General features: G+C 42.0%; 1 protein-coding gene across 2 annotated transcripts in view; it reads right to left on the bottom strand.

Annotated features, from left to right (window-relative positions):
- The window catches only part of SYNE2 (spectrin repeat containing, nuclear envelope 2), a 396,555-nt gene that overhangs the window by 298,962 nt on the left and 75,372 nt on the right, over positions 1–22,221 (bottom strand). For both annotated transcript variants that reach the window (XM_011961973.1, XM_011961974.1), the window contains exons 3-6: positions 5,975–6,036; positions 4,866–4,961; positions 4,694–4,771; positions 4,513–4,605 (exon numbers count right to left, since the gene is read on the bottom strand). In XM_011961973.1, coding sequence (XP_011817363.1) covers positions 4,513–4,605; positions 4,694–4,771; positions 4,866–4,961; positions 5,975–6,036 — 329 coding nt within the window. The remainder of the gene's footprint in view (positions 1–4,512; positions 4,606–4,693; positions 4,772–4,865; positions 4,962–5,974; positions 6,037–22,221) is intronic.

Raw genomic sequence — 22,221 nt, 5'->3', positions numbered from 1 at the left:
TATAATATATTCATATATTATATATTATAAACATATATTATATATGTATACGTGATCTCCATATGTATATATGATCTTCAGTATACGTGTATATGTGTATTCATCTATATCTACATCTCCAGTATACATGTGTGTGTTTTTGGGAGACAGGGTCTTGCTCTGTTGCCCAGGCTAGAGTGCAGTAGCACAATCATGGCTCATTGCAGTCTCAGCTTCCTAGACTCAAGTGCTTCTCCCACTTCAGTCTCCAAAGAAGCTGGGACCACAGGCAGGTACCACCATTCCCAGCTAATTATTTTTATTTTTATTTTTGTAGAGATGGGGTCTCCTTATGTTGCCCAGGCTGGTATTGTTTACTATGGCAGAGGAGAGAGTAGGAAGCTTCTGGGATCAAGCAATGCTCCTGCCTCAGCGTATCAAAGTGCTGGGATTATAGACATGAGCCACCGCACCTAGCCTAGAATGTATTTTAAAACATCTATAAATCATTACACATAACATCAAGGCTTAAATAATACATTTTAAATGCCAAGTATTAGCAGCGGAGATTGTAGCAAGAAATTCTGGTGAGTATAAATTGGAAGAACTACTTTGATTAACTGTTTGGCAGTATATACTAAAGCTAAAGATCATATGCTCTGACACCATCAGCTCCATTCCTAGGTAGATACAGGATGGAAATGAGGATTTATACAAGGTATATACAAGAATGTTCCAAACAGCTTTATTCATAGTAGCTAAAAACTGGCAACAGGTCACGTGTGGTGGCTCATGCCTGTAATCCCAGCACTGTGGGAGGCCGAGGTGGGCTAATCACCCGAGGTCAGGAGTTCGAGACCAGCCTGGCCAACACTGTGAAACTCCATCTCTAGTAAAAATACAGAATTAGCTGGGCATGGTGGCACACACCTATAATTCCAGCTACTCAGGTGGCTGAGGCCAGAGAATCGCTTGAACCCAGAAGGCAGAAGTTGCAGTGAGCCAAGATCGTGCCCCACTGCACTACAGCCAGGGTGACAGAGTGAGACTCCATCTCAAAAAACAAAACAGAACAAAACCAAAAACAAACAAAAAAACTGGCAGCAAAAGAAATGTGCACCAATAATACAATGGTAAATATGTTATGGTATATTCATACAATTGTATATTCATGCACAACAATAAACAAGAAAGACTTACTGATACTTGCTACGATAAGGTAAATCTTACAGACATGATATTAAATGAAATAAGTCAAACACAAAAGAGTACATAGTGTACATAAGAGAAGACATTTATAATTCCATTTGTATGGTGTTAAAGACTCTACACTTATCCATAGGGCTCAAAGTGGTGCTTACCTTTAGGAAAGGAGGGCAGTGATTGGGAGAAGGACCTGGGGCACTTAGGGATGCTGGCAAAGTTCTATATTTTTATCTGGCAGGGTGATTATATGAGTGTGTTTCATTTATAAATATTCATCAAACTCTATACTTAAGTCCTGTTCATTTTTATCTGTGTGTGTTACATATACATCGACAAAAGTTTACTTAAAATTTTTTAATTAAAAAAAAAAAAGGCCAAGTGTGGTGGCTCACGTCTATAATCGCAGCATTTTGGGAGGCTGAGGCAGGTGGATCATTTCAGGTCAGGAGTTCAAGACCAGGCTGGCCAACATGGTGAAATCCGGTCTCTACTAAAACTACAAAAATTAGCCAGGCATGGTGGTTGGCACCTGTAATCCCAGCTACTCAGGGGGCTGAGGCATGAGAATTGCTTGAACCCAGGAGGTGGAGATTGCAGTGAGCCAAAATCGCGCCACTGCACTCCAGCCTCGGCAGTAGAGCAGTCTCAATAAATAAATAATAAAAATAGAAATAAAAGCTTTAAGTTCAGCATGGTGGCTCACGCCTGTAATCCCAGCACTTTGAGAGGCCAAGGCGGGCAGATCACGAGGTCAGGAGTTCAAAACCAGCCTGGCCAATATGGTGAAACCCTGTCTCCTAAAAATACAAAAATTAGCCAGTTGTGGTGGCGCACGCCTGTAGTCCCAGCTACTTGGGAGGGTGAGGCAGAAGAATCAATTGCACCCAGGAGGTGGAGGTTGCAGTGAGTCAAGATCCCGCCACTGCACTCTAGTCTGGGCAACACAGCGACACTCTGTCTCAAAAAAAAAAAAAAAAAGCTATGGCACAATGCCACTTCTAAGAATTTGGCCCATGGAAATAATTAAGATTGTATAGCAAAGGTTTTATCTTAAGGGCATTCTTATCTGAAATAACCTATAATTACAAATGATCATGAGCTTTCTGACTATCCATTAGTGAAATACAGTACTTTACAACAAACATCATGCCTCCATATACATATACACACACACACACATATATATATATATATATTCAGAAAGCCGTTCAACAGAGCATGCTGAAAACAGTATGGATAACATGACCCCATTTTGTTAAAATATATACATATGAAGATACATTAATTCTTGCTGTATATATCATAAAGACTATACACTAAATTATTTATAGCAGCTATAGTGAGTGGTAGATTATAATTTTACTATCTGTATTAAAATTTTTAATTATACTTCAAATACCAGAAAACTATAGGAAAAAACAATACATGACCATGAACTATCAAATTTTAACATTTTACCATATTTGGTTTAGATTTTCTTAAAGAAATAAAACACAGGCCGGGCGTGGTGGCTCACGCCTATAATCCCAGCACTTTGGGAGCCCGAGGCAGGCAGATCACAAGGTCAGGAGTTCAAGACCAGCCTGAGCAACATGGAGAAACCCTGTCTCTACTAAAAATACAAAATTAGCTGGGTGTGGTGGCGTATGCCTGTAATCCCAGCTACTTGGGAGGCTGAGGCAGGAGAATCTCTTGAACCCAGGAGGCGGAGGTTGCAGTGAGCTGAGATCACGCCACTGCACTCCAGCCTGGGCGACAGAGCAAGACTCCATCTCAAAAAAACAAAATAAAATAAATCATTTAAAAAAAAAAGAAATAAAACACAGATACAATTTAAGCCTCTTTCTCTCTCCAATCCCATTTTATCCTTTCCCAGAAAAAAAACGCACAATCTTAAATTTAGTTTTCATCATCCTCATGCATATTATTCCACTGTAATTACAAATGCATGTATCCAGAAATAATATATAGTCTGTCTCTGCATGTTTTAAATTTTATATGTTAGTTATGCTATTTTCTAGTTTTTCTAAAATAAGTATTGTTCCCAAGTTATTTTTAAAATAATTATGGAAATACAGAAAATGCAACTTTTTAGGTAGTGCAGACACCCTGCGCTATGTCAGAATTCCAGGCCTGAAAAAACATATTTATCAATCAGATGTTTTATAAAGTCAGAACTATAACTATCACAAAATCTTGATGTCCTCGCATAAGAGCTAGCATATAGTAAGTGTCAAAACTATCTGTGAAACGAAATGAATCTACAACTCAGTCTTGGGATAGAACTGGATGTTGTGGGATTATTCATAGTCAGATAGGACAGGGGTCCCCCAAAATGGGGAGGCTTTAAAAAATTCAGTGGCTAGATTTCAAGCATTTACTCCAGAAGCTTTCTACTCTCTCCTCTGCCATAGTAAATAAACAATAAGAAGCAAACATTTACCATGGCAGGTTCTGTTCAGACTGGTACTGATATTATGAATAATGCAGGATATCATGATAATTCAGCATTCAACTTTCAATTGAAAAACAGCAACAGGGCAGGCATGGTGGCTCATGCCTGTAATCCCAGCACTTTGGGAGGCCAAGGCAGGCAGATCACCTGAGGTCAGGAATTTGAGACCATACCTGGCCAACATGGTGAAACCCCGTCCCTACAAAATATACAAAAATTAGACTGGGCACAGTGGCTCACACCTGTAATCTCAGCACTTTGGGAGGCAGAGGTGGGTGGATCACCTGAGGTCAGGAGTTCGAGACCAGCCAGACCGACATGGAGAAACCTCGTCTCTACTAAAAATACAAAATTAGCTGGGCGTGGTGGTGCATGTCTGCAATTCCAGCTACTCAGGAGGCTGAGGCAGAATAATCACTTGAACCCGGGAGGTGGAGGTTGCAGTGAGCCAACATCGCACCACTGCACTCCAGCCTGGGCAACAAGAACAAAACTCCACCTCAAAAAAAAAAAAAGAAAAAAATATATGAAAATTAGCTGGACACGGTGGCATGCGCCTGAAGTCCCAGCTACTCAGGAGGCTGAGACAGGAGAATCACTTGAATTCAGGAAGCAGAGGTTACAGTGAGCTGAGACTGCGCCACTGCACTCCAGCCTGGTTGACAGAGCGAGACTCCGTCTCCAGGAAAAAAAAAAACCAATAACAGAAATGGCAAAAGGTCTGCTATTATTTTCTACCTGTTCAAGATTTCTAGAGGTCCTATCTAAAAGAGACGCTCAGGACTGAATTTAGTCAACTCACACTTATTGCATTACATTTATTTTATACTGTGGTAGGGTAGAAATAATTTTTATATCATCAAACTACTTACATGAAAGTGCAGGATAATTGTCCAAATTAGGCCAAGGATAATGGATGGGTTTCCATCAATGATATCAGTAACATGAATATTTATTAGCTTAATCTGGAAAACAAGAAATGCAGGTTAAAAGGAGGAAATATTCCAGAGCATTAATCTTGCCTGTGAATTTTTAAGTAAAATTTACACTTACTGATTGGTTTCTTAGGAATGTCAAAGCATGTTCTATATTGATTCTACACTGGAATGTATTAGATCCTTTATCCCGAGGCTGTGAAATTCAAGCAAATATATTACTCACAAAAAATGAAATATATATTTTTTAAATCAACAGAAAGTCTCTCAGTATCATTTAAAAATCTTACCAACTGTTGCCCAGAAAGTACTTCTAGCAGATCCAGGAGGACATGCCCCTTTTTAATGTCTGTAAATAGGTCGGATATAACTGAGGGAGAAGTGTGCTGCAGAAGGTCACAAGAAAAATAATCATTCAAACTGTGGTCCAAAAACCATACCTTTAAGGATCTCATAAATGTGCTTTGTGAAAAACTAAAATTCAGTAATGACTTTCTTCTTAATTAAGAGAATGAGAAAGAACATGCAAAGATTCATATCAAAACATAAGAAAAGTAGCAAATTTAAATTATCTTATGGCAAATTTCCAGTAACACAACACCCTTTCTGCATGGAGCTTTCACTGAGAGCTTAAAACCTGTGCACACAAGCGGCATTAAAGACGTTTAGAATCAGTCACTAGTGACTCATCTGGAGAGTAGATTACATTTCTGGAGTAACCTGCTTATGTATTTACCCTTTCTTAGAATTACAAGCATCGTGTTGAAATGGACAGAGAGAAAACAGTGTGCGTGGTCTGTGAGAAGAGGCTCATTCATCATGTATCTAGGTTAGACACTCAGCATCAGTGTGGTAGGATGGCACCGTGATTATGATCAAGGCTGCCGAGTCCAGATTGTCTGGGTTCATATCCCAGCACTATCACTTCTAAGCTATGTGACCACATGCAAGTCACATCCCTTCTCTGCACTGAAGTTTCCTTGACCTTTAAACAGGCATATTACTATCTATCTCACAGGGATGTCGTGAAATCATTTGTCAGGAGTTGTCACAATCATTACTTTTAAAGACTTCAGGACAGTTTCTAATATATAACATTCATTATATGCAGATCAGTATTACTATTATTTCACTTGAAGAGATGTGATTAAATATTTTATAGCACTGTCCCATATCCTCAACAAAAGTACTTTTTTGTCTGTGCGAGAAAGAGTAACAAATAAATCAAAACAAGCTCAAGATAACTTTTAAAACATCTTCTTTCAAGAAAAGACATTCCACAACATTTTCCCTGTCATCACCAGTACCATTTTTTAATGGCCTCCTTGGGGTCAAAATAGAAGGAGTATGGGGGAGTAACAAACAGATTTATAACCTAATTTGGTCTTTGTTTGCTTACCCTGGCCAACTGTGAGTTTACCCAGCACGTGAAGGCCTTCTTCTGGGTGTCTTCCTGTTCAGCTACCAAAGAAGGAACAACAGCAGTTATAAAACCAGAAGCCTCAGAAACCTCCTGCACATATCAGAGTTTCAGAGGTCTGTCACACTGGGTGTGTGCCTGTGTTTCACAAGCTTACAAACTTTCCAGGATTTAGTCTAAATTGTAGATGTTTGTCCAAGTAGTGTTTTAAAAAGCATATTGATAGGATATTTTTTTAAAAAACCATGGGTTTGTTGACAAGACAATGGTTTTTAATATTTTTTACTGACTAAAGAATTAGGACCACGGTGCTGTGGTTCACACCTGTAATCCCAGCACTTGGGAGGCCAAAGTAAGCAGATGGTTTGAGCTCAGGAGTTCGAGACCAGCCTGGGCAACATAGAGAAATCTCATCTTTACAAAAAATACAAAAATTAGCTAGGTGTGGTGGCATGAACCTGTGAGGGGGGAAGATGGTTTGAACCCGGGAAGTCAAGGCTGCGTAAGTCGTGATCATGCCCCTGCACTGCAGCCTGGTCAACAGAGTAAGACTCTGTCTCATTTAAAAAAAAAAAGAGAAAACAACTGAGACCCTATACCACCTTGACAGTACTGTACAAAGAACTGTGAACAGCAACAGGAGTTCCTAACCCACAAAGACTTTAAGCCAAAACCACGCAGTAAAGATGACCCCAGAATATAAGAAGGTGTTTTAAATGGCACATAAAATCATTACGGTTTAGTCTTAACATTTATCACGGAGAATATATTGCCACTGAATTAACTGTAAACGAGCTGTAATTAGTCAGAGAGAACTGAGTTCAAATCCTGTTTCTGTTATGGAGCAGCTGTGTGACCTTGAGCCGTGTCCTTGTTTAATAAAAAAGTAATGGGCATTTGTCTCTAGAGATTGTTATGAGAATCTAATGATTCACTTAAAGTGATTAGCATAGACTCTGGCACATAAGAAGTGCTGGCTATTACTCTTAGTAAACACGTAGGGGTTGGACATGGTGGTTCACGCCTGTAATCTCAGCATTTTGGGAGGCCAAAGCCGGTGGATCACCTGAGGTCAGGAGTTCGAGACCAGTCTCAGCAACATGGGGAAACCCCATCTCTAATAAAAATGCAAAAATTAGCCGGGCGTGGTGGCACATGCCCGAGTAGGCCCAGCTACTCAGGAGGCTGAGACAGGAGAATCATTTGAACCCAGGAGGCAGAGGTTGCAGTGAGCTGAGATCATGCCACTGCACTCCAGCCTGGGTAACGATGCGTGACTTCATCTCAAAAAGAAAAAAGAAAAAAAGAAACCCAGGTAGGAGTCAAGGGGAAGACCTGAACCCTCAGAGTACAGCCCTTCTTGCCCCTCTGAGCAGGAGTGGGCCCCACACTGACACCATGCCTCTTCTAGCCCTCTACCCCGATTTTCAGCAGACATTCTTGACACCGAGGTTAAAGGTTAGCCCTGCACTCATGAACTGAGCTTCCACCTCCCCAGGCCTCCTCACCTGGATGGGCAGGGATAAGCATAGGCCCAGACACCCATTGCATCCTGTGCCCAATGCTTACGGCCTTGCCACCATCAACCTCAAGTTCACCGGGCCTCATCTCACTATACCCTTTATCCTTGCTTATATCAGCCAATGCATGCACACATGCACACACTCGCATGCATGCAAACACACACATAAGCACACATGTATATACATGCACACATGCACACACGCACATGCACTCTAGACTCTCAGGTCCCTCTCATTTATTTCTCTCTAATTCCCAAAAGACACTGCATATCCCCCCAACTTTTCTCATCTCCCACCTCTCCTTAAGTTCTAAAATGCTTCCAGTGATGATGAAATCTGTGGTGCGCCATCAGCAAAATCCCCTCCGTGCCCAATACCCTCTCTGGTTTTGAGGCTTTGCCTTCCTGCTCTCATGGAAACCTGGCCCTCCTTTGAGAATACCGCTTCCCCTGCAGCCCTCTCAAGTGGCGGCTTTGCTTTCTCTTGCAGCCCTCATACCACTGTTTCCTCGCTCCTCGTGGCCACCTCCAGTTCATCCTCTACCCTCTTTGTCCCTGAATCCCCTAGCTTTGAGTCTCATGTCATCAGACTATCCTTGCTATCACAATTGTTACCTACCTCTATCATTTCCCACCCTCTCTGCTCCTTCTCCACTGTCACTCTGTCCAATAGAACTCCTGTCTAACTCGTAGTACTTTCTTATTTACTTATTTTTAGACAGAGTCTCACTCTGCTGATCAAGATGGAGTGCAGGGGTGTGATCATGGCTCACTGCAGCCTTGCCCTCCCAGGGTCCCAAGTAGCTGGGACTACAGGCGTGTACTGCCATGTTCAGCTAATTTTTTAAATTTTTTGTAGAGATGGGTGTCACCATGTTACCCAGGCTGGTCTCAAACTCCTAGGCTCAAGCAATCCTCCCAACTCACCTCCCAAAATGCTGGGATTACAGGCATGAGCCATCATACCTGGCCTTATTCTTGGCAATTTCAATATACACAGCAATGAACTTTCCAATGTCCTGGCCCCTCAGCTTCTCGAATTCCTCCTCTCCAATACACTTGTCTTCTGCCCTGCATCAACCACTTTGCTGTCATGGTCATACTCCAGACTTTGTTATTACTAATAACAACTCCTCCATGATCTCAAGTTCATGCATCTCTAATCAGTTCACTCATTCTAGTGCCCCAACTCCAACAATCCTTTCAGTTCATCGACAACTCCAAGCCATTGACTCTGCCAGTTTTTCAGTGTCCCTCAACCCCAGGATGCCCTACGTTTCATTCTTATCCATTTTAAGTTCCATGATCAATTATTACCAACACTCCTTGCATTTCACCTATTTTGTTCTATTCGCTTTGACACTTCATGACTACTCTGTGCACTTCATCCTACAAACAGGCTGCTGACTGTGGCTGGAGAAACCCACTGAACGGTGCTCACTGATCTCACCAGCACCCCCAGTGGACCCTAAACGCTGCCCAGTAATCACACTGTATGGCTCTCTCCCCCTCCCCAGATGGCAACTTCACCCCTTTTCTTCTTCCACAAACGTCCAATACCTCCCCCACATCATTAAACTCAGCTGAGACCTTGCTTCCCACCCCCTCATCTAACAGCCTGTAAAAGTGCTCTGCCTCCAACCTGTCAGCACAGATGAACTAGCTTTGCTCAGATCTAAAGCCAATCCTTTCACTTGTCCACTATATCCCATCCCTGTGCTCCAACACAAGAACATGCTGTTCCTGCCTCTTCTGTATCCTCTTCCCCTACTCTCTTAGACAATTCCCATGATTATACAGCCATACTGTTAATTCTCCCATCCAAAAACAAACCTCTCTTGACACCAGATCCCCACCAGCCATCGCTTCATTTGTCTGCTCTTTTGTGGCAAAATTCCTCAAATAGTTTGTGTTTACTGTCTCCAGGTCTTCTCCTCCCTCACTCTTAACTGAACCCATACCAATCAAGTCCCTGCCATTCAACTGAAACAGCTTTCTCAACATGGTCACTTGAATCAAGGTCCTCGATGACCCATTCTCGCTAAAACCAATGGTTTGTTCTCAACCTTCATCCTGCTGGACCCATCAGCAGCATCTGATACAGATGATGATCACTCTCCTCTCCTGCTTCCAGGACCCAGACTCCTGATTTTCCTCCTTCATCAAGGTTGCTCCGCCCTTTCTTTCACGTTTCATATCTAATGCCTCCGGATATCCTGTTAGGTTCACCCTCACAATAACTTCAGGATATGACCACTTCCCACCACCTCCATCACCACCACCCTGGCCCAAGTCACCATCACGTCCACCTGGGTTACTGCGACAGATTTCTAACAGATCTTCCTTCCAGCTTTGCCCCAAAATATTATGCTCAGCAGAGCAGGCAGAGTGATGTTGCTAAAATGTCCACTCAGATCAGGAAACTCCTTTGCTCAAAACCCTGCAAGGGCTCCTCTCTTCACTCCTCATAATGGCTACAAGCCCCAGCACTATCTGCCCTTCCCTGCTTCCCACTTGCTAATTCCGCTCCAACCACTCTGGCCTCCTGTTTTCCTCAAACTCCCCAGACCCATTCCCACCTTAGGCTTTGGCACCAGCTGTTCTTTCTTCTGGAAATGTTCTTTCTACAGTTATCTACAGGCGAATTCCCTCACCTCCTTCAAATCCTGGCACAGACAACACCTCATCTAAGAGGTCTACCCTGACTGTCCGATCTCAGACTATAACACCCCCAACTCCCGATCCCTCTTGTCCTGCTCTATTCTTTTTTCCTAGAGTACTTACCTCTTTTAACATTCCAGGTAAATTATTCATACAGTAAGTTTATTGTTAATGTCTCACTCACCTCTCAATAGAATTTAAGCACCACAACACAGGCAAAGATGCTTCGTCTGTGATATGTCCCAAGTGCCTAGAAAAGCTTGGCCCAGAGTAGGCCTTAAATAAATATTTTCTGAAATAATAATAATGTTTTGGGCTAGGCGTGGGGGCTCACGCCTGTAATCCCAGCACTTTAGGAGGCCGAGGCGGGCGGATCACGAGGTCAGGATTTCGAAACCAGTGTGGCCAACATGGTGAAACTCCATCTCTACTAAAAATACAAAAATTAGCTGGGCATGGTGGCAGGCACCTGCAATCCCAGCTACTCAGGAGGCTAAGGCAGGAGAATCGCTTGAACCTGGGAGGGAGAGATTGCAGTGAACCGAGATTGTGCCTGGGCAACAGAGTGAGACTCCATCTCAATAATAATAGTAATAATAATAAATGTTTTGTCTTCTTTTTTAGATTTAGTAGAGATGACGTCTGACTATGTTGCCCAGGCTGGTCTTGAACTCCTAGACTCAAGTGATCTTCCCATGTTGGTCTCCCGAAGTGCTGGAATTACAAGTGTAAGGCACCACACCTAACCTAATAATAATGTTTTTAATTATTATTGTGGTTGTTTTATTTTACTATATTGAAGCAAATATACCTTTACGAGTTCACAGTCCTTTCTCTTAAAATTGTCTGTCCTACCTTCTACTACATTGTTTTCCTTGGACTTTAGTCTCCCTTATTAATCTACATAGTCATAGTGAATTGAAATTGTTGGTATTTGGCCTGCAATATATGTAAAAGTATGACATCTAATTTAAGTTCTAGAAAAATTTTGAAGTAGACAAGAGCTCTGGTTGAAGAATTAGAAGAAGGCCTAGCAGTATAAATGGAATTTTGTGGTGTTTACAACTGCCTACTAAATATTGTGACTGATTAGAGATTAAAGATGCACCAAACCTCACAGGAATTTTTTTTCCTTTTTAGTCCATTCCATTTTTTATGTATTACCAATTTAAATTAGTTATAGCCTACTGATCTACACTTTATAGGGTGTTCAATAATTGCTAACTAAACTAAATTGAGTTCTGATAAGCCAACTGGATAATTCAGGCTTTTGAGAGTCATTCCCGTTTTATATAAATTTCTCTCAACGAAATAATTCCAGAGCACCACAATTTTGTCCTATAATTCAAAACTATACCAAATCTCCTAGAATCTCTGAGAAATGTTTTCATTGTTTTGTCCCCTAGTATCAGAAGATAAGAGAATAACTTTTAAACATGTATTGCCACCTACCAAGAAAAAAGCATCAAAGGCTAATTTTGTATCTTAATAGAAAAAAACTAGAGAATACGTTTTTGTGATTCCAGGATCAAGTTATATTCACACGCTGTACACTAATCAAGGTCACATGTAAAAGCAGAGAGGGCCCTATCCATTCCTAGCAAGAGAGCAGACATTCAAAATGAAAACAAACAACAAAGATTACTCTCTTCCTTATTTTTAAGGGAACAAGAGAGATTTTTCCCCATCTAGATGATAAGCGGTAAAAAAGAAACTAATCAGCAATATTATCAGGTCCAGGAGAGAGAGTATGCACTGATTTGAGGGGAGTTATGGCAGGAAGGAGGAGCACAACTCAACAACCTCAGAAGAGGTGAAATGCAGCGTGAAACTGAGTGCAAAAAGACCATTGTGTGCCTACAGAGTCTTACCAATCCATGCTCACCTGGAAACCTCAGCCATTTTGAGCTATTTCCAAACAAGATGAGGGGTCATTTCATTTGCACGTGATACTAGACAAAAGGGGTCTTATACTAAGCAACCTGGGACTATGAACTTTTCTAGCTGAGAAAAGTGGCAGCAAAATCAGGGCTCTAACTGGATTGTTCAAATGGAGCACCTAATCGGACAGCAAACTGAGGAACGTGCCCTTGATGCTCCTCAGAGACATAAACTTGAATTTAAAATAATCAAAACTTTTGTAAGGAAAAGTTGAAGTTACCTCTGTCCTAATCTGATCAAACTCTAAAACAAGGGAAAAAACACTAAGAGGGGCAGCCAGAACAAATCCCCACAGGTATTCTCCAGTTAGCAAATGAGACAGTGCACAAATGAAATCTTCAGAAAAAAAGATTTGGAAAGGAATCTGCATGGCTTTTAACTCATTGTCCGAACTTAGAGAATGCCTCTTCATCCTGGAAATCAAAACCCTCTAAATGCAATAAAGACCCTTTGCTTAATGGCAAACAAAGACGTCCCAGGTGCAATTAAACACCTTTGTAGCAGCTCAATTAAATGGTTTCGTATGCACCATTCCATTTATCCCCTGACACACTTTTCTCACATTTTCATACTGCTTTATCCATGAATGGCAGTATTCAATGGGAACCAGCGCCAAATAGCTCACCCTATGGCAGGATAAGGAAACTTTTGTTCTTTCAAAGGCTGACCCATCGGGGAAAAAATAATTGAGAGCCACGTGCTTATAGCAACTTAATAAAACTCTTCTTAGAATGGCATGTAGAGAATAGGACCTTTCAATCAGCAGATGTTAGGGATAGAAAAAGCAAAGAAATAAAGAGAATAATACAATCTACTACAATGATGAATTTCTGTGAAAATGCTCAGGGAATAGAGAATGAGAAATTATCTTGATTTTCCAGGCAAATATACATACATGATGCAGGAAAATGTGGTCAGTGAATTTTATTCAGGCCCACATGAGTATTCTTGCTTATCATCCTTGAAAAATATTTGCCTGAATTTGAGAAATGAGGCACAGAAGGCAAAGATTTTTCTCTAGGTGTCATTACCATAAAAATACATTTAATCCCTGAGTTTGTTCTGATTCAGTCTGCTTTTGTGAGCGGGCAACTCATATTCTTAGCCAGAAGGGAACTGAACTGAAAGCCAATTGAATTAAGCTAATTAAAGGGTGTGGATTTTCATTTTAAAGCTCATTATGAAACTACCATGGCTACTAAGTCTCAGCAAGGTCATTTCCCAAAAGTTGGTCTAAAATGTTGACTCCAGGAGTCCTCCCTGGCAGTAAGAGTTCAAAAGCAGTTACCTGAGGCTAAGAATCACTAGCTTTCATTTTCACTTAAACACAGAGCGATGCAGGATTAAAATGTGGCATCTCCGAGAGTGTTTGCTACTCTATGAGGAAGCCTTGTGACCTCTTCCTATCAAAGAATTTCTTTTCTTCTCCTCCTATGATTGGATTATTAATAACAGGTTTACTGCATGTGGCCCTAGATTCATTACTTTGATCTTTCACTCTCCTTATTAAAATTATTTGATCATTTCCTAATTCCTTACTGAAAAAAATGATCAATTCTTAGCCTAACATTCCAGGTCATTGGTAACTTGGCTCCATGACTTCTGTACCCATATCCTATTTCTCTGGCCGAATGAGGATATCTACAATTCCCCAATGATGTTTCACCCTTTTCTGCATCACCACGCTACGTACTGTCTGGAATGGCCACTCTTCCCCATCTCTCTGCGTTCACAGAAATGCCAGCACCCAGCACATGTGGGCACTTGATCAACATTTATTATAATCGGACATATGCAGTTTAAAAGTTCCACACCCCTTTTTTTATTTTGAGATAGGGTCTGTCACCAAGGCTGGAGTGTACAGTGGAGCAATCACAGTTCACTGCAGCCTGGAACTCCATGGCTCAAGTGATCCTCCCATCTCAGCCTCCCCAGTAGCTGGGACTACAGGTGTGTGCCACTACACCTGATTTTTGTATTTTCTTTTTAAGGAAACGGGGTTTTGCCATATTGGCCAGACTGGTGTCGAATGCCTGGGCTCAAGTGATCCACCCACTTGGGACTCCCAAAGTGTTTGGATTACAGGCATGAGCCACTGCATATAGCCAAAAGTCCCCTTCCTTTTTTGTTTTGTTTTTTCTTTGAGACAGAGTTTCGCTCTTGTCGCCCAGGTTGTAGTGCAATGGCACAATCTCGGCTCACTGCAACCTCCGCCTCCCAGGTTTAAGTGATTCTCCTGCCTCAGACTCCCAACTAGCTGGGATTATAGGTGCTTGTCACCACACCTGGCTAATTTTTGTATTTTTAGTAGAGACGGGATTTCACCATGTTGGTCAGACTGGTCTTGAACTCCTGACCTCAGGTGAGGTGCTCCACCTGCCTTGGCCTCCAAAGTGCTGTGATTACAGGCGTGCCTGGCCCCAAAGTCCCCTTTCTTAAAATGAATAGAAATAATCTATTCTGGCTCTGGCCTATGACAATATTTGTTGAATCTTTTCTGCTAATTATTATTACAAAGAAATCTGTAATGCTTATAAAAATTTTTCAAACAGTACACAGGGATATAAAATAGAAATTAAAAGCTAATCTTAGAGCCAGGCATGGTGGTAAATGCCTATAATCCCAGCTACTCTGGTAACTGAAGTGGGAGGATCAGTGGAATCCAGCAGGAGTTGAAGACTGTAACTTGAATTTCTGGTATATAACTTACAGGTTTCCCTCCTACTCAGCCTAAGAACTTGGAATTAAACCTTTGTGCTTTCGTGTTTTTGCTTCCCCTCAGCAGTGTAATGTAGAAAAAAAAAATCCCCAATAAATATTTGCTGATTGAAAGACTTAGGAAATACTAAAAGTATTAAGGATAAAACTGACTGATGGAGGAAAAGAACTTATTGGCAACAGTTACACTAGGCCTATGTCTTCTCTTAATCCTTTTCGGGTTTTTTTTTTTTTTTTTTTGAGACAGAGTCTTGCTCTGTAGCCCAGGCTAGAGTGCAATGGCATGATTTTGGCTCACTGCAACCTCCGCCTCCCAGGTTCAAGTGATTCTCCTGCCTCAGCCTCCTGAGTAGTTGGGATTACAGGCACCTGCCACCACGTCCAGCTAATTTTTGTACTTTTAGTACAGACGGGTTTTCACCACATTGGCCAGGCTGGTCTCAAACTCCTGACCTCATGATCCACCTGCCTCGGTCTCCCAAAGTGCTGGGATTACAGGCGTGAGACACTGCGCCTGGCCAATCTTTATTTTAATAACCCCTAGACAATTTGTTTATTCTACTAATAAAACGTCTTGAACAAAAGGGCATTATGGAAGAAAAGCACTCTTTTTCTGTATTATAGCTCTTAATACTTCAGTTACGATACCAAATGTGTGAATTTTTCCCTAACACTAAGCAATTCTCCAGCTCTCCAGACACCAAGTGGGTATTCTCTATTCAATGATGATAATGACTGCCTGGAGTTAGTGCAGACCCCACATGTTAAGGGCTCAGTACCACAAGACTCTCCCCTACTTCAGATGCCAATCACAGGTAGTTGATTTCCAGGTTACCCACATTTCCGTCTGACTTGGCTATAAATCAGGGGTTTCCCAATCCCCTCCTCAGGTTCAGTAATTTGCTATAATGGCTCTCACAGAACTCAAGGAAACACTCACATTTGCTTGTTTACTATATGGTGCAGTGGCTCATGCCTGTAATTCCAGCACTTTGGGAGGCCGAGGTGGGCGGATCACCCGAGGTCAGGAGTTTGAAACCAGCCTGGTCAACATGGTGAAACCCTGCCTCTACTAAAAATACAAAAAGTTAGCCAGGCATGGTGGGGGGCACCTATAATTCCAGCTACTTGGGAGGCTGAGGAAGGAGAATCGCTTGAATTTGGGAGGCAAAGGTTCGTAGTGAGCTGTGATTGCACCACTGCACTCCAGCCTGGGCAATAGAGCAGGACTCTATCTTTAAAAAAAAAAAAAGATAATGATAAAAGATAGTGATAAGCAGCCAGATGAAGGTGTACAGAGAGCAAGGTCTGGAAGGGTCCCAGCACATGAACATGTTCACAAACCCAGAAGGCCTCGAAACTACACTTTAGAGATTTTTTAATTAACAACTGTTTTATTGAAATATAACTCACATACCATAAAATTCACTTTTTAAAGTGTATAATTCACAAAGTTGTACAATCTTCTCATTGGTTTTTTTTTTTTTTTTTTTGAGACAGGGTCTCACTGTATGGCTCAGGCTGGAATGCAGTGGTGCAACCACAGCTCACTGCAGCCTCGACCTCCTAGGCTCAAGTGATCCTCCCACCTCAGCCTCCCGAGTAGCTGGACCATAGGCAAATGCCACCACAACCGGCTAACTTTTTTCATTTTTTATAGAGACGGGGGTCTACTTACGTCATCCAGGCTGGTCTCGAACTCCTGGCCTCAAGCAATCTTCCCGCCTTAGCCTCTCAAAGCACTAGAATTATAGGCATGAGTCACCGTGTTTGGCCCCATCTCATTGTATTTTAAAATCCAAACCATAATCATGGCCCATAGCTTCATGTAATCTGGCTCCTGCCTACCTCTAAAAACTTCATTTCATGACATGTTTGACTTTATAATTGCTGTTTCCTTAACCTGGAATTCTGGAATACATTTTCTACTTGCATTTCATATGGCTGGCTCATCCTGATGCCTTCAGTCAAGTACCTCCAGAGAGAAAAAAATTTTTTTTTTTTTTGAGACGGTTTCACTCTTGTCGCCCAGGCTGGAGTGCAACGGCGCCATCTCAGCTCACTACAACCTCCGCCTCCCATGTTCATGCAATTCTCCTGCCTCAGCCTCCCGAGTAGCTGGGATTACAGGCACCCGCCCCCACGCCCAGCTAATTTTTGGATTTTTAGTAGAGACAGGGTTTCACCATGTTGGCCAGAATGGTCTTGAACTCCTGATCTCACGTGATCCACCCACCTTGGCCTCCCAAAGTGCTGGGATTACAGGTGTGAGCCACCACACCTGGCCTCAGAGAAAATTTTTCAAACACATTATCCAAAATACCCTTCATCCAAACAATTACTCTCTATCATATCATCCTATTTACTTTCTTCTTTAGATTTACAATGTGTAAATGATACTATATTACTTATTTGTTATTGGTATATTGTATGGCTTTCCCACTAGAATTTCCATAGGATATAGATTTTTTTAGCTCGGCACTTACAGAGATTTTTATGGAGGCTTCATCACATAAACATAATGAATTATTAATTCAATCTCCAGCTCTTCTCACCCCTCTGGAAAATGGAGGTGGGAGGAGTTCCAAATTTCTCATCATGGCTTGGTGTTTCTGGTAACCATACTCCATCCTGAGGCTATCTAGGAGCCCATCAAGAGTGGACTCATTAGAACAAAAGATGGTCCTATCACCCAGGAAATTCCAAGGGCTTTCGGAGCTCTGTGTCAGGAACTAGAGCCAAAGATCAAATATTAGAACAAAAGATGCTCCTAACATCCCTGTGGTTCAGGAAATTACACGGGTTTTAGGAGCTCTGTGCCAGGAACCAGGCGCAGAGACCAAATGTATATTTCTTATTATGTCACAGGCATGTGCTAATGAGACCCTGTTGCCATTCCCTACAACAACATTGCCAACTCACTGTTAGCTAGGACAGACACGGTAAGGATGATAATTAAGTTCAGACAATAATGCAACATATTTTAGCCATGTGTTCCAACAGCCCACCCAAAAAATCCTAATCAAGCTGTCATCTGACAGAAAGAGAACTAAAAATATAAAGCCACCTCTTCTATTGTTTCTCCTGGAGATAACAAACAGAAATAAATAAAGAAACAAATTAAGAGAATAAAAACACACAGGCACGCACAATCAAAACAAAAAACAAGCCTAAAATATTTGAACAGGAAAAAGCCTGTTACTTTACTACAAAAGGGGAAGGCTATTAACTAATAGAGAAAGCAGGGGATAATATACAACACGATTTTCTTGCAACCAACCATAAGCAGACAAACAGTAAGAAAGGAAAACAAATAGTACCAAGGCTAAGCTCTCGCTTACTGAATCAGTAAAATGAGTTTAGGAGGTAACTCCTGGCTAACATAACGGATAAACACAGTGAGCAACCATTTCTCAACCTCACAATTACTTTATTTCACACATGTCCCCCTCTGGAGAATTTATGTTATCACTATGGGAAAAAAGTACTTGCCTGTCAACTTCAGCATTCCAGGACTAAAATCACACTCTACCACCCTCTCTCTCTCCAGTCCAGTCCTTGCCCATGTTCCCATCTCATGGGTTGGACACCCCCATCCTTTATCATTCTCAAGTACAACCTACCACCAAATCCTGCCAAATTTGCCCCCTCGTACATGACTCTGGTATCTACTTCCTTCTCTATACCTCTTGGCCCACCAGCCCTCCTGTTGAATCTTTTTTTATTTCCTATTTTTTGTAAAGATGGTATATTAGTCCATTCTCATGCTGCTGATAAAGATATGCCTAAGACTGGGTAATTTATAAAGAAAAACAGGTTTAATGGATTCACAGTTCAGCATGGCTGGGGAGGCCTCACAATCATGGCAGAAGGCGAAAGGCATGTCTGTTTTTTTGGTTTTTTTTTTTTCCTGAGATGGAGACTCACTCTGTCAGCCAGGCTGGAGTGCAGTGGCGCAATCTCAGCTCACTGCAACCTCCACCTCCCGGGTTCAAGTGATTCTCCTGCCTCAGGCTCCCAAGTAGCTGGGACTACAGGTGTGCGACACCACACCAGGCTAATTTTTGTATTTTTAGTACAGACGGGGTTTCACCATGTTGGCCAGGCTGGTCTCAATCTCCTGATCTTGTGATTTACCCACCTTGGCCTCCCAAAGCACTAGGATTACAGGCGTGAGCCACAGCACCGGCTGAAAAGCATGTCTCATATGGTGGCAGACAAGAGAGAATGAGAGCCAAGCAAAAGCAAAACCCCTCATAAAAACATCAGATCGCATGAGACTTATTCATTATCACAAGAATAGTATGGGAGAAGCCTCACCTACGATTCAATTATCTCCCACTGGGTCCCTCCTACAACACATGGGAATTAACAGGAGCTGCAATTCAAGATGAGATTTGGGTGGGGACATGACCAAACCATATCAGATGGGGTCTCACTTTGTTGCCCAGGCTAGTCTCGAACTCCTGGACTCAAGTTATCCTCCTGCCTCAGCCATCCACAGTACTGGGATTACAGGTATAAGCCATTGCATCTGGCCTCTCCTCTTCAATCTACCACCAACTCTACCCTGGAATGCTTCCATGGCCAACCAAGCCCGCCTGTACCATTCCAATCTGTCCTAAATTTACCCAAATTACTCAATTCTTAGATGGTTTCTCTCTGCTCTTAGAAACATGAGCAAAATCCTTAACAGAGCCTAGGAGGCACTGTGTGGGCCCCAGAGCACCTCTCCAGCCTTAGGCATCCTCCTCTCTCCTGCACCCCTGGCTCCAGTCACTCCCGCGTTCTTTCAGGGCCTTTACAAGCTATGTTCCAACCTGCCACAGGCATTTGTACCACTCCACCCCTACTCACTTCACCAGTCATGCTTAGGTCTGAGCTCAAGTGTTGCATCCTGAGGAAAACCTAAGTCAATCTAAGTCTTTCATTTGCTTTCATAGAGTCATGGGGGGATTTCCCCACTATTTAGCACTTAGCTCAATCTGTAATCAATGACAAGGTTAAGAACACTGGCTGTAGAGACAGACTACTTGTGTGGGACCCCCGATAAGCTTACTAGCTGCCTCAGTCTTGTTTGAAAATGGGGACAATAGTATCTACTTCTTTGGGTTACTAGGAGGATTAAGTACCCCTATTGACTTAGACCAGAGGTCAGCAAACTATTGCTCACAAGCCAAATTTGACCTGTTGCTTGTTTTTGTAAATACAGTTTTATTGGAACAGCCACATGCTTGATTATGTATTGCCTGTGGCTGCTTTCATGCCACAATGGCAGAGTTAGTAGTTGCAACAGAGACCATATGGCATTCACAGACTGAAATATTTACTACCTGGCCCTTTACAGAAAACGTTTGTCAATCCCTGGCATAGACTATGCTTAGTCTACACAAATAAACATGGTTGAATCTTGAAAACATTATGCTAAGTGAAAGAAACCAGCCACAAAACACCACATATTATATGAGTCCATTTATGTGACATGCACAAAATAGGGAAATTCGTAGAGACAGAAAGTAGATTAATGATTGCCTACGGCTGGGGGTAAGGTTGGAGGTGGAGATGGGGGTGGGAATGGAGAGGGGTGACAGTTTAAAGGTATGGTGTTTCTTTCTGGGGTGACCAAAATGTTCTAAAATCCTGGCCAGGTGCGGTAGCTCACACCTGTAATCCTAACTTTGGGAGGCTGAGGTGGGCAGATCGCTTGAGCTCAGGAGTTCAAGACCAGCCTGGGCAACATGGCAAAACCATGTCTCTACAAAAAAATATATGAAAAATTAGCCAGGTGTGGTGGTGTGCACCTGTTTGCGGGGCTGAGGTGGGAGGATCACTTGAGCCCAGGAGGTGGAGGATGCAGTGAGCCAAGATCACATCACTGCACTCCAGCCTGGGTGACAAAGTGAGACCCTATCTCAAAAAAGAAGGAAAGAAAAAAAAAGGATGAGAGTCTGTCATTTGTAACAACATGGATGGAACTGAAGGTCATTACGTTAAGTGAAATAACCTAGGCACAGAAAGAGAACATCACATGATTTCACATATCTGTGGAAGCTAAACATTAAAACAACTGAACTCATAGAGATAGAGAGTAGAAGAATGGTTACCAGAAGCTGAGAAGGGTAGTTGGGGGTGCTGGTAGAGGGGAAGAGGAGATAGTTAATGGGTACAAAAATAGTTACAAAGAATAAAGAAGCTAGTATTTGCTAGCACAACAGGGTGAGTACGGTAAAAAACAAACAAACAAACAAAAACATGCAATTGTTCAGTTTAAAATAATTAAAAGTATAACTGGATTGTTTGAAACACAAAGGATAAGTGCTTGGGGTAATGGATATACCACTTACCCAGATATGATTATTATGCATTGCATGCCTATCTCAAAATATCTCATGTAACCCATAAATATATACAACTACTATGTATTCACAAAAATAAAAAATAAAAAGGGAGTAATAAAAACTTTTTAGTTTAGTTTAGTTTTATTTTGTTTGAGACAGGGTCTCACTCTGTCACCCAGGCTGGAGTGCAGTGGCATGATCTCAACTCAGTGCAACCTCTGCCTCCTGGGCTCAAGCAATCCTCCCACCTCAGCTTCCCAAGTAGCTGGGACTACAGGCATGCACCACCACACCTGGCTATCTATCTATCTATCTATCTATCTATCTATCTATTTATTTTTAGAGACAGGTTTTTACCATGTTGCCCAAGCTCGTCTTGAACTCCTGGGCTCAAGTGATCCACCTGCCTCAGCCTCCCAAAGTGCTGGCATTATAGGCGTGAGCCACTGCACCTGGCTGAAAACTTTCTTAACGTGATAAAGAACACTGACGAAGAAAATAACACTAATAACATATTTAATAACAAGAAACTAAATGCTTTCTCTCTAAGATCAGGAACAAAGCAAGGATGTATACTTCCATCACTTCCATTCAACATCGCACTGGAGTAAGGCAAAAAAAAAAAATCAAGACTGGAAGGAAAAAAGTTAAATTGTCTTTAACGGTAATGACATGGACTTTTATGTAGAATATCCCATTGTATCTACAAAAAATATACCAAAACTAATGTGATTAGCAAGGTTGCAAGATATAAGATAAATATACAAAAATCAATTGTATTTCTATATACTGCCAATGAAAAAATCAAGAAATTGCTATTTGAAAATATCATTCACGGCCGGGCGCGGTGGCTCAAGCCTGTAATCTCAGCACTTTGGGAGGCCGAGACAGGTGGATCACGAGGTCCGGAGATCGAGACCATCCTGGTCTACATGGTGAAACCCCGGCTCTACTAAAAATACAAAAAACTAGCCAGGCGAGACGGCGGGCGCCTGTAGTCCCAGCTACTGGGGAGGCTGAGGCAGGAGAATGGCGTAAACCCGGGA

This window comes from Colobus angolensis, unplaced genomic scaffold (genome assembly GCF_000951035.1).
Source record: "Colobus angolensis palliatus isolate OR3802 unplaced genomic scaffold, Cang.pa_1.0 Scaffold57, whole genome shotgun sequence".
Lineage (NCBI taxonomy): Eukaryota > Metazoa > Chordata > Mammalia > Primates > Cercopithecidae > Colobus > Colobus angolensis.
This window is presented reverse-complemented; position numbering and strand designations above follow the sequence as displayed.